The sequence below is a fragment of the Xyrauchen texanus genome, chromosome 15, assembly GCF_025860055.1.
Source record: "Xyrauchen texanus isolate HMW12.3.18 chromosome 15, RBS_HiC_50CHRs, whole genome shotgun sequence".
Classification (NCBI taxonomy): Eukaryota; Metazoa; Chordata; class Actinopteri; order Cypriniformes; family Catostomidae; genus Xyrauchen; species Xyrauchen texanus.
In genome coordinates, this window is record NC_068290.1 from 9,366,224 (window position 1) to 9,380,106 (window position 13,883).

General features: G+C 38.2%; 1 protein-coding gene across 2 annotated transcripts in view; it reads right to left on the reverse strand.

Moving 5' to 3' along the window:
* The window catches only part of nek11 (NIMA-related kinase 11), an 80,235-nt gene that overhangs the window by 17,186 nt on the left and 49,166 nt on the right, over positions 1-13,883 (reverse strand). For both annotated transcript variants that reach the window (XM_052144277.1, XM_052144276.1), the window contains one exon: positions 9,334-9,430. In XM_052144277.1, the coding sequence (XP_052000237.1) occupies positions 9,334-9,430 (97 nt within the window). The remainder of the gene's footprint in view (positions 1-9,333; positions 9,431-13,883) is intronic.

A 13,883-nucleotide genomic window follows, 5' to 3' on the forward strand; every position in this document is an offset into this window, starting at 1 on the left:
TTTAATAAGTACAATGATGACCGTTTCATTTGATGGGCACTTACAAAATAGGAAAACGGCAAAAGGGGGATGAAATGAATACTATATATATATGCTGAAATTCATATGCATTATTCTATTCACTCAATGTGTTATGCTGATAATAACAAAATTCATACATTTGTAAACTAAACATTTTGTATACACAAAACAGACACATTTTCACTAGTGGTCTCAGACTTATTGACCCCACTGTGTCTATTTTTAAAAGCAAAAGCACATGGCAACATTTCAGGCTTGACAGGTTCAAAGCAACCCCTATTATGAAAACTAATCAACTCAATTTGCGAATGTTGAATGTTGTTTCTGGACCCATGAGCAGAAAAGGTTTATTTCTACCCCCTAGATTAAATCTGCACACTGCTGCTTTCAATTTTTATCTTTATAAGAATAATTTCAAATGACATATAAAAATATTTGAAAAGAAAAAGACAAAGGGTGTGTAAATGCCAAAAATGTATTTTCATTGTCGGTGTAAGGTCAAAAACAGTTTAAACATAACCCGGTCGACACGGGTAGATTTTTGCCCCATTACCCTGATTTCGTGTTGCATGTAAACACCTTTACATGAATAGAGATTTACAGCAGTCACATGGCTTGGAGACAAACACACCAGGGCAGTTTCTAGGCATAGGTGTCCGCCTAGAGCACCATCAGCCAGGGTGGGTGCCAACATGTAAGCCGTCCACTCCATCCCTTACTGACGAGATTACCAATGACGAGACTGCTCTTACAGATGGGAGCGCCAATAATGAGGTCGCTGCGCAAACTGGCAATACACGAGAGCGCCGTGCAAGCTCTTCAGTTTATTGTAAACATTTTTTTCATAAAGATGCAGTATTTTCCCCCACATTTATGGTCAGTGAAAAACTAGTTGTGTGTAATAGATTAATAGTAAATTATGTTAAATGGAGACAGATGTATTGCACTATATTGACAGATAGACAAATTAGTCAAATATACAAAAGTTTGATAAATATTTATTCAAATCTCTATCAAAATACAAATGTCATGTGAAAATTTAAATAAATTGTAGTTAGGGTTACATATAGTATGTAGTTTAGACAGTGGCTTAAATTGGATCTTGTGCACCCCAGTGCAAAAAAACCTTGATGGGGCCCCTTGTCACACCCAACCTCTGGTAGCCTACAAGAATTAACTTACAATATATGACATTATAATGTAATTTTTTTGTTAGCACAATATTGTCACTAACTGTTTCAATAGATTTGATCCTTTCAAGGCACCTTTTCAGAAATTATGAGAAATATCTTATTTATCTGAAAATGTCTTTCTTAAATTGTTAAAATGGAATTCCACAAATGTGTTGTGCTATTTATCCTGAAAAGCTGCATTTTACTTAAAAAATAAAGTTACATTTAAAATAAAAGCAATTATACCAGTAATCCACCTGAATGACTAGATTAATTAACTTTCAGTTTATTATGACACTATTATCCGCTTTCTCCTGAACAAAATGACAGGACTCTTCAAGTTTACCCGTCATCACAGACAATTTGCTTGATCAACTGAATTTTCATGCTGGAGAAGCCCAATAATAGTATCACTGTTGCTTCATGATCTTTCTCAGCAACACTCTCTCAGGTTTGTAATATCATTAAATATATTATGTCTTTGACCGTGACACTGCATCATCGATATTCTGCAGCTCTTTACTCGCATAATGCAGGGTAGAGATGACGGTTTCTTGTGAAGGGAGAAACGAGTTTGGTACTGCAGAGAAAAAAATGCAGCAGTAGCCGTGAAGCTCAGGAATTACGCTTTGTTCGCACAGAGTAATGACATCAGACGCACCACACTGTCTCAGTAGGATTTCCCAAGAATCCCTACGATGTCTTACAAAAAATGCAAAGAATTGTCCGATGTATCACTTAAAATGAGTCATTTCTAATTAAATATTCTAAGTAGTTTAGAGTAAGTTGTTATGATAACAATAAACTATAATTTATAAGTTTTTAGATAAAAAAAAAAAAAGTCACCATGGAAGAGATCACTACAGAGTGTGTAGTCCAGCTATAAATACAAAGCAGTTCCATCTGAAAACCTGTGGTAATTGCATAAATTGTATGCTGACAAAGGTGCAGATAGTTTAAAATTTTAAGGTAGGGCCCAGTCATAACGGACCCCCTTAGACCATGGGCCCCAGTGTGGCTGCCCTGCCCGGACTGCTGGTAGTTACACCACTGAGTTAAGAGACAAGTTACATATGTAGTTGTAACACTGAAACAATACTGAACTAATTAGCGCATGCATTCCAGATTAAGCGATGATGAATTGATGAGGATAGTATTATTTCATTGTGCTAATTAAAAACTGCCTTAGATTTCCATTATGTTATTACAGTAAATGTAATAATGTAAAGTTAACACAACCTATAACACCGTTTCTCTGTATGATACTTCTTTCTCAGTAATTCTGTCTGTCTGTCCACAAGTTGTTTGCAATATAACAGGTCATCTGACAGTGTTGGCTGTCACTGGGAAACATTATGCCTCTGGGGTGACACCAGTCATATTTTCAGTCATTTCATACAAGTGTCAGGTCTGATGAGCAGCAGACAGGTGTTGAAATGGTGGAATGACAAGGCTGTGCTGTGAGAGCATGGGTTCAGTGAGCGCAATACTCCTGCCTGCCCAAACCCCTGCAGTAATGGGAACCAGGATATGAGCATGTGTGGTCCGGGACTAAATCGATTGTGCTCCCTCTGCCCATTTCAGCTTGAGGTAATTGCTGTCTCCTTCTCTCCACGCTCCTTGGACTTTCACTGAGACTGTGGAAGTTTGAGCACTCCAGCATGGTAAAATGGAGAGAGCAAGGTATTTTTTTTTATGCACTGCTTATGAGTTCACTTACAGTGACTTTAAAGTGGAACATCCTTAAAAGGTCAGGGCAAACTCCTTAATACTGTGCTTTCATTACAGTGAGTCAGTGGTATGAGAGAATCTCACTTGGAGATCATGAAGATCAGCAATGATCTCAGCTTGATATATTTATTATAAGACATAAGTGTTCACAAATGTAGAATCCTTAAAAGGAATATTCCGGGTTCAGTTCAAGTTAAGCTCATTCGACAGCATTTGTGGCATAATGTTGAGTACCACAAAAACATATTTTGACTTTTCCCTCCTTTTCTTTAAAAAAAAAAAAAAAAAAAAGCAAAAATCAAGGTTCCAGTGAGGCACTTACAATGAAAGAGAATGGGCGGCAATTTTTTTTACATTTTTTACATTTCTTTCAGAATCCCCACTCAGGAAATAATTCTGAATGTTGCGCAGGGGCACTGCTTCCGGATATCATGTTGCATAATCCACCAGAACTAACACAAAACGATGCCCCATGTGCGGTCTGTTCTTATGGCCCGACGAGGTCCATTGAGATTGAGATGTAGGGAAGAGAAAGAGAAAAGAGAGAGAAGGACGAGCCTCTGGATCACTGCCTCCTGGAAACACCACCATGTAGTCCTCGGTCAGCTGGACGGCCTCCTCCAGCGACGCCAGGCATTGGCACTGGAGCCACTCTGCCATCCCCAGAGGAAGCTGGGAGATGAATTGCTCCAGTGTCACCAGGTCGGCGATCTCCACTGCACTGCGGGCTATCTCAGCAAGCAACCATTTACGGCATCCTGGAGCTGTTGTGCAAAAGCAAACGGGCAGCCATGTTTCCCAAACTTCAAATACCTGAAATGCTGGCGGTTCTGTTCAGGATTATGGCCAACCTGTTGCACTATGGCCCTCTTCAGGTCTTTGTACTCAAGGAGGCTGGTGGCAGGAAGTTGCTGGGCCGCTAGCTGTGCTTCCCCGGAGAGTAGCGGTAATAGGCGGGCCCACCCACTGGTTAGGACGAAACTTCCACACCTCAGCAGTCTTCTCAAAGAGGTTATGTAGGCCTCTAAATCCTCGCTTGGCCCCATTTTGACAAGGGATACCGGCGATGTGTGCTCCGGGGTCACAGCTGCAGCCCCCTCTCAGTCCATCAGGCTCTGTAACTCCCGTCTGTCCTCCACATGAGCCTAGAGCAGGAGTTGGAAACACTGCTCCTGCTCCAGGAGTAACTGCATGAGGGCCTTGTGTTGTGTTTGCTGGATGCTGGAGAGGGACTTTGTAACTTCTCCCAGTGGTGAAGACACCATGATGACATTGTCCTCCAATAAATCCAGAGTTTCTGTACAACTGTAGTCACACACACAATGAGTAAATGCTTTTATCGCATACAGACAGGTACAGTCTCTCTCTGCCATCACTACAACAAGAAACAGGTGTTAGAGATAATGATAACCCATGTGATGATCCTTACCACCAGACGCGGCATCAGCCGTTTTTTTCCGGGGCTTCAGCCCCAAATGTTTTGAGTGTAGCCCCAAATGTATTTTGAAATGTTGACTGACAAATATGAAACCGGACAATAGCCTATGTAAACCCCAGAAATCATAAGTTGCCTTATATCATTGTGCTTTGGCTTTGCACATACTGCATACTGCCTGTAAAATAGACATAGGTCTTAAAAATAATCTAGCCTATAGAATAAGTTTCTTTGCTGTCGGTAGCCTATGGGCTACACCGTTTCATCCTCTCTGTTGAATATGCAGCAGGTAGGGGAGGAGATGACATCAACTAACGAGTTAACAGCAGTTTGCAGGAAAGACAGCAAAAATAAAGCAAATGAGGCTATGGGGATTTTTCCGAAAGTCAGTAGCCAGGAACACTAGTTTTATCACACTGCACTTGTAACGAGAGCCAGTAGGTAGATAGCTGTGCAGTGTGTAAACCTCACTGTCCTGACCTCAGAATGTGTACAAATGACCGACGCAACTTGTTAGCAACTTGTTAGCGCACACGCCTCTCACGCCGGAGACGTCAGATCGAGTCCCGATCGTAGTGTACTTATCTTGTTTATCATGTGTTGTTTTCTCTAAGGATAACCAATGAGCATTAACAATGTATGTGTGACTTGTTTTGTGAATATTAGTCTGTAGTAAATATACACTTTGATTTGATTAAATGGTTTTGTAGAGGGTAGCAAAGATGAGCTACAGACTGAGGAGCAGCAGCAGCAGCAGCTGTGCCAGAATCATGCATGGAAACTGCTAACAATTAATCAGCCACTTTACTTTTAGAAAAGTTAAAAGTGAAACATTGTTTATCCCAATGCTCCTAATGATCCTAATGAAAGGATTTTGATAGATGAACATTGAGAATTATATAGAGTTCGATGCCATGGTTTATGACCGAAATGGCAAGTGCTAACAATTAGCTGCATTCAGAAAAATTTATAAATCCTGTCATTCTCTACAGAATATACATTACAAATAGAAACTGAGTTGTCATGCTCCAAAAAGTTGTCTGTACAACTTGTGTGATATATTTCAAGTCTTCTAAAGTTATAAAATAGCTTTAAGCGAGGAACAGACTAAACAGACCTTTCTAGTGGGATATGATTCGTGATTCAAACTATTTATTTTTCCATTAAGAAGATTTGCTATTGACAGTGACAAATAAAAGTGTCCCATGCAGACCCAACAAGATGTGATTGCCTAACTATGTCAAAAGCTTAAAACAGAGAAGGGGATTGGAACACTTTGTGAAAAACAAAAAATAGGTTTGTTAATATTTAAAACCAAGATAAAGATGTAGTGAATCAAAGTCCAATTAAAGTAATGATAACACAAAGCAAATACACTGAAAATGGCACAGAGACATAATTAAAATAACAAGCATAATAAAACATGTCCTTTCTCTTTGAAAGAACAAGACAAATACTATGCTAATGTAGTAGTTTCAACATGGTAGAGGGTGAACATTCATCCCCCTGTTATTATGACTCTCTGTCACCAAGCCAAGAATAAAAGACAGTTATAATCAAGAGACCTTTGAAATCAGTGAAGCCATCCCTCTTCAATGCCGCCATTTCATAAGTCAATTTCAGATGGTTTACACATAAGATCCATTCCTTTCTAAATCATCAAACTTATTGCTTCAAACACCCATTCACACTCATATAAATACACATAGTCCATTTCCAACTGGATACTGGAGGTATCAAGGCTGTGCTGCAATCAGCCCCCAATCCCAGCATGATAAACACCTCTACGCCCTTCCCTCCACTTCTTGGCCGGCTAGAAAACCGTGGCTCTCTCCTCCACAATCACTGTTCTCAGTTCTTCTATAGAGAGCTCCACAAACCTTGGGCACATCCTCAACAACAAAAGCATAAAGAATCACAAACACCTACTGCTCTGGCTGTTACGACTCCGGTTTCAGCACAAATGTTTCTCTGCATAAGTTCTTTTCTCTGTACTTACTCTGATGAAAGAGGCCCTAATTCTCTGTGAATGTATGCTACTGTTTTGCTCAGTTATTTCAGTGAGCCTTAATGAGCTGCATTCAACAAAAGCAGACCCACATAATAGATCATCAGGAGACACGGTATCGCACGTTAAATTGGAGAGAACTCACTTGTCATGCAGAGGTGAACTGGGTGAGGGATGAGTAAAGCCAGTGTTATCATCTCAAACACTTCAAACTACATCAACTGGAGAAGTCATTTTTGTTTTCGGATAAAGTAAACCTCAGCACTCCCAAAATACACATTGAATGTCTAATGAGCACAATGAATGCTCTCAAAATGAGTTTTTCCCATCAAAAAGGCTGATCCAAAGCACAAGACTCAAAGTAATACAACCTTCTCAGGGGAGGAGCATGCTGGTCTCCAAACGAAGGCAATCAAAATCCACTTCTGACAATTGGCTTTTAAAGGAAGATGAAGCTTTAGACATAAAAATGAATAGCAATTAAATAAATCAGTACTGATGCAGTGACAGCATAATGGTTAGGGACCTTCTCTGCTGACATGACGGGTCAATCCGAGGTGACCCTAAGTCATGATGACCCAGGAATTTAGAACAATCTGTATCTGAATTGTAATTGTGCTTATCATGCATCCTTGAACATTGCAATATGCTTTGTTTCCTAATAGTTTTTTGGGTGAGAAGTCACTACAAATATACCAAGAAGTGCCAAGGTATTATAATGGTTTTGTGGACAAAGTACCATGGAAATGCCATGTGTTTTTGTACCATTAAATGTACCATAGTAGAAGCATTGCTTTATATCATGTAAAGGCCCTGGTATGTGAATATGGAAATCACTCAGTACCATGACATATCACATTACAATGGTATAACCATCTGATATCATTATTGTACTATTGTATCACTTTTATTTATTTATTTATTTTGAGAGGGCACCAGTGACAGTCCCATGAGATATACTTTTGGCATCTTAATAGTTATACTTATAAATCTAGGACAAGTTAGTCTTTCATGTTAAATTTTTAAGTTTTCTATTAGGGTGCAAAGGGACATAATATACTGTATCATTTTTTAATAAACTAAAAACTGCAAATGATTCAAAATTGCAACTTGACATCTAGTGTGCAGTGTTTTTGTATAGCTCCTAAACTGAAACAAAAACAGACAACTTTACTTTTCCAGCTGTACTGTATTGGCATTTGCAGCTAAAGGTGCCTGACAAATTTGTAAGTTAATTTCCTCTGAATTATGCATCTGGAACAAAAAGACTGTACAAACACTGCACAGCTGATGAGAAGTCATGTTGAGAGCGGTGGGGAAAATGCAGCTGTGGTAAATTGCTACCTGTGCTCTCCTTCTCCCTCCTTCTCATCTTTAAGCTTTATGAGACTTCAAGTGAGGGAGCTGACAGCCTCTAATTCCTGCCCTCACAGAAAGAATGCTTCTGTTATTAATATCTTCAGCCCACACTCAGTACGGTAGCCACAGTCTCAGTCTGTTGTCAAGAGAGGCAGTCAAGCTGAAAGGAAAGCTGGGGGCTCTATCAAACATATGGTATGGTATGGTACTGTACGGTTAATTCTATGATATATGATGCAATATGGTGGTGTGGTACAGTAAGGAATAGAGCAGAATGGTATAGTATGGTATGCTGCAGAACATTACAGTATGAAATGAAAAAGAATACAATGGAAAGCAATGGAATGTTATAGTATTACAGTATGGAATAGAACTGAAGTACTGTATGGATTGGAATGGAATGTGCTGTATAGTATGGAACAGGATGGGTATGGAACAGGGGGAATGGAGAGGAATGGATGTCCATTCTGTTCCTTTTGAAAGGTTGGAGGAAAGGAAAAAGATAAGAAAAAGGAAAGGAAAAAAACAGGAAAGGGAAAGGAATAGAAGGGCAGGAAAAAGGAAGAGTAAAGTAAATGAAAGTGAAAGAAAAAGTAAGGGAAAAGAAAAGGCAAAAGAAAAAGGAAAGGAAAGATAAGGAAAAAGAAAAGAAAGAGGGATGCTCTTTTAAATCAACATTCAAATAGACCTTATATTAAAACTTAAACACTAGATAAACACTCAATAGACACCACAGGGTGAACTTGCTATGGTTATTGGGATACCACACAGCAGGGTGCAGGTATTGATGTGAACAGAAAGACCAATAAATGGGCACTTTCATGCTTCAAACATTTTCAAATATTTGTTCACATTAGGAAACACTGTCCAGAGGGCCCTACATTTAATTCTGAATTAATATGAACTCTTACAGTGATCATATAATGCTCAAATTATATCACACTTTATGCACACTCAAAAAAATAAAAGGAAAGAAAAGAACTGGAATCTGTAAAACTGCAGATGCAATTTAAACATTAATATGAATTGCGGAGAAAAGAAAACCTTCACATTGCCTTTACAATGCAAAATTATCATTGCCAAAACAATTATCTGCCAACAATACCATTTATATTGATATTTCATTGAATTTATCAGTGATTTCACTACAAGATAAAGTGCTTTCACTGTGTTTGTGGCATGCTGAGGATATAGCCATTCACCTGCTCTTTCTGAGAAATCATCAGAGGAGTTTGGTGTCTGGCTTAAACTGGGTTTAGCTCTGAACCACACATCTGTCTCACCCAGTGAGGATCAGACTCGGGCTGAAAGTGGGGGAAAGGGGGTTTGGAAGTCTCTGGAGCTAGGAAAGCAAACTAAACTTCCGAACTGTTTCACACATAATGCTGATTGCAGTAGCAGGTGGATTTTATCATATGTGAACGATTAAATATTTTCATGGGGACAGTAAAGAAAAATATCTGCTATAAACAAGCTGTGGTGAAAGGACATATTTTCTTTGTCTTAAAGTGATGGACACACAAAACTGTCTTGCCTAGCAAGATAATAACCTCTGACAATGAGGTGGCTGGTGAATGAGAGGACAGCATCAGGGAGGTTTCACTCACTCTCTCATACGTTGGATTCTGCCCTCAGCCAGGGTGCTATTGATGCTGCTCACACCCAGAGAACCCAGCTGAGCTTTCACTTCCTCTGCTTTAGCTCCTGAAACACACAAACACACACACACACACACACTTGTTTTTATATCATTGTGGGGACTCTCCATAGACTTCCATGAGGACTTCCATTCCATCAGAGGTGGGTAGTAACATGCTACATTTACTTGAACTTTTTTGGGGAATAAATTAACTTTTAGAGTAGTTTTAAAAGTGGGTACTGCAGCATCAAACTCTTCAAAGTGAAACACTTTCTCCGCTCCGCACAGTGAAAAAAAGAATAGTTTCGTCATGCAGTGCCTTCATTTAATACCAAGATATTATCATTACCACTGATATTTCAAGATTCAAGTCACAGCTCCAATTTCAGGCAGCACGCTGAGGTAAGTTTTGGCTGTAATTCTAATGTAGGCTTTTCTGTGTAATGAGATGGTCTTTTTCAGGGTGATAATGTTACTGGACTCTTATGACATCAGTTTTTAAGAGTACATTTTTAATTAGAGCAGTAATATATCAGTGTGCTTTGTCCCACATGCAATGAGCAGTATTTACGCATTTACTCCGTGCCCTTGCGGAGGTACTGGAAACTATTGCAGCTACTTCATACGGATTAACTGTATAAATCCATGTAACATCCAAGTTAAGTGTAAATCACTGCCTTTCACGTGATCGACAACTGGGGAGCGCAAACAGACAGCATTTCTGCGCGTGCACAGCGTTGTGCGCAGGGCGCGAGACAATCGTGGCGACGAGAGTGGCTGTGTCCACAATCGTTCACTCATTCACTATTTCCTATATAGTAAATGGCAGTTAGTGCACTATATCTCAGTAGTAAGTGATTGAAATGAGTGAATTTGTACGAAAGTGTCAGAGCTCTGGGTCTGGTGCAGAAACGTCACATATGAAATTTTTAAATACTTGTGCCTTACTTGTTATTCTTATTAAATAATATGTTATTACAATAAATCTTCATTCTGTTTGTAATTTTTACTATATACCGTGTTAATATAAAGAGTGAACACATTTGATCAAATAAAGAGTACATTTTAAATGTTTTGCCTCTGTATATGTTATGTTATTTTAATCAAGTAATGATTTGTTAAAAGGTTATTTACTACATTCAGCATGAAATAAAACATTGCAGGAGTGAAGGAAGCAGTAAACTCCCAGCTCGTCCATCTTCCCCGCGGTGGATTGTGGGAAATTAATCATTGTCTAGTGTACATCAAATGTACACTTGAAATTAGAGTGCATTGCGGGTAAGAATGAGCGAACAAAAGTAGGGAACGAGTGGCTCACTCAGAATTCAGACACTCCTACAAAATGGCAGACACTCGAAATAGTGCAATATATAGTGGACAGGGGGCGGTTTTAGACACAGCGAATGTTTCTCGACTTGAGTTGTACCCTACGTAGGCTGCACACTCTGCATTTAGAGAGCGGCGGTACTGCAGTACAGAACTAATGATCTAAATACGACACTGAAAACTGTAACTACACTGAAATAAGAATCCACAAAGTACTTTAAAAGCTATGAAATAGCGAAGGAATTCATTAGTAAAGCATGATCTTGCTTTGATTTATATTTCAGCATTATATATAATGTTCTTGTGGGACATTTTCATGTTTTCACTGTAATAATTACTAGAAATGTTTCCAAACCTCTCTTCTTATTTGACAAATTCATCCAGATCGGACAAGAGCCCTTAAAAGGTTAGTTCACCCAAAAATGTTAATTCTCATTATTTACTCACCCAGAAGTGTATGACTTTCTTTCATCTGCTGAACTCAAATGAAGATTTTTTTTTAGAAGAATATCTCAGCTCTGTAGGTCCATACAATGCCAGTGAATGGGTGGCAACATTTAAAACTAAACAAACAATCATAAGTCAGCATAAAAGTTATCCATAAGACTCCATAGTGGTTAAATCAGTATCTTTAGAAGCGATGTGATAGGTGTGGATGAGAAACAGATAACTTTTTCATTCTTCTTCTTATGTTTTTGGTGATTCACATTCTTCTATGCATATCTCCCCCTGCTGTCTAGACAAATATATATATCTGTTTCTCACCCACATCTATCATATCAATTCTGAAGATATGTATTAAACCACTGGAGCCTTTATGTGCTTTTTGGAGCATCAAAATTATATATATTTACAAACATTCACTGAAATTAAATAGTGAGTCAGGCAAACTTTGTCTGATATCTCCTTATTGTGTTGTATGGAAGAAAGAAAGTCATATGGGTTTGGAACAACATGATGGTGAATGATGAAATAATTTTCAATAATAATTATAATAATTCTGTAGTACATGTTCAATGTGTATTATGTAATGGAATATAGGGTCCACTGTGTCATTTGTGAAAGTAATGAGTTACTCACTACTTGATAATTGGATAGTTTCTTACTCAAGTAATTATTTATGTTAGTACTTTTACTTCTACTTGAGTAATTTTGTTTTATATTATTTTACTTGAGGTCAGTTTTTGGCTACTCTACCCCCCTCAGCCCACAATATAGTATAAACATGCACGCACGCACGCAATAATATGTTTAAATTATATAGCACTTTTCCAGAGTTCAAGGACGCTTTACAATATTATTATTATTATACATTTTATTATAGGCAACTTACATGACACTCAAGGACAACTTACAATAAAACAATCAACATTAAACAACAAATAACAATAGTAACACAATAATACATAAACAATGAACAGTCACAAAAACACACCAATAGCTCTAAGAAAACAAACAAGTTTTAAGTTGACATATAAACTCAGAGATAGAAGAGATGCTGCGAAGAGCCAGAGGGAGTGAATTCCAAATATTGGGTGCTACTACGCTGAATGACCTGCCACCCAAAGTAGAGAGGTGAAATCTAGGGACAGAAAGGAGTCCGGACCCAGAAGACCTGCGTAATTGCTTTATCTATGAATCAATTTTCGAATTGAGGACATCCCTGAATCAAATTTGTGACATTGACATTATTAACTCCTTGTTAACTCAAATTTAATTGAACTATTTTCTAAAATTCTTATGCTAATAATATTCAGTAATTTGTAATAATCTTTGTTAAACAACAATGCAAAATATAAGAATTTTCACCATTTAAGACTTTTGAAAACTACTATTTACTATACAAAATCATGGTAACAGGGTTGACATTTAACCCCCCAAACAAACTTTACAAAGTATAAGATAAAGTTATTTTAAAAAGGAGACATTTACATGTCCTTACAAAGTTCAGTTTCTGAAGATTTAAGGCTAGAAAATAAATTAAATTAAAGTTTACTGCAAAAGTTTATTAGAGATAATGACAAAGTGCAACATTACTGTATTTGATCAATTTTATGGCAGAATATTACAGAGCTTACAACTCAAGTAGCATCACAATTAGAGAACATTAGAGGACAATATTTAACACACATTTACATAAAGAAAGAGACTTTGTAAAAGTTTTAGTGAGACTTTTATGTAGGCCAGTGCAGTGAAGTCAGAGATTTTAAAGCTCAAGCAGAAAGCAGCATATCTGAGCTGCCAGCCACACTGACGCACAAGTACGTTACGGTTCACCAAGCCATGTAGTGGTGGTGGTGTAGTGGTCTAAACCACATAACTGGTAAACTGTTAATCAGAAGTTCGCTGGTTCGATCCCCACAGCCACCACCATTGTGTCCTTGAGCAAGGCACTTAACTCCAGGTTGCTCCGGGGGGATTGTCCCTGTAATAAGTGCTCTGTAAGTCGCTTTGGATAAAAGCGTCTGCCAAATGCATAAATGTAAATGTCTGTAAGCACTTTGTGTGTGGTGTACATCAAGTGTGTTTGTGTGTATAAAACTGGTGGTCTTTTATCAGCGCACTCATATGGTTAAAAGCACTGTATTAACACCTTAAAAGGAGTAGTTCACCCAAAAATGAAAACTTTGTCATTATTATTATCAGTCCTTCAGATGAGCGGTTAATCCGAGATTCTGACTCTCTGTGGTCATTAAAAATCCCAGGGCACACCTCGTAAAGAGTAGGCGTGTAACCACAGTGTCCTAGCCAAAATTCCCCCATTGGCCCTTCTCAATCATGGCCTCCTAATAATCCTAATCCATTAATTGGCTACATCACTCTGCTCTCCTCTCAATCAATAGCTGGTGTGTGGTGAGCGTACTGGCACACTATGGCTGCCGTTGCAGTTATTTTTGGTATGTTAGAAAGAACTTGGCATCACACTCTGAATGTGCACATAAATCCATCTTTTGAATTCCTTTTTGGTCAGATAGTTTGACATAAATGTGCCACTTGAAACCAAATCTGCTACTTTAACATTGAACCAGAAACTGTATTATTTTCTCTCCTTTTTTCTATCTTTTCTATCTCTTATGGCGAAGTGAATCTGACACTCATTGTATAAAGACAGCTGGGAAAAGAAATAAGAGATAAGGTTAGAAAAGTAAAGTTTTCTTACTAAGCAAAAGAACCCAACCCTGGGCTGATATT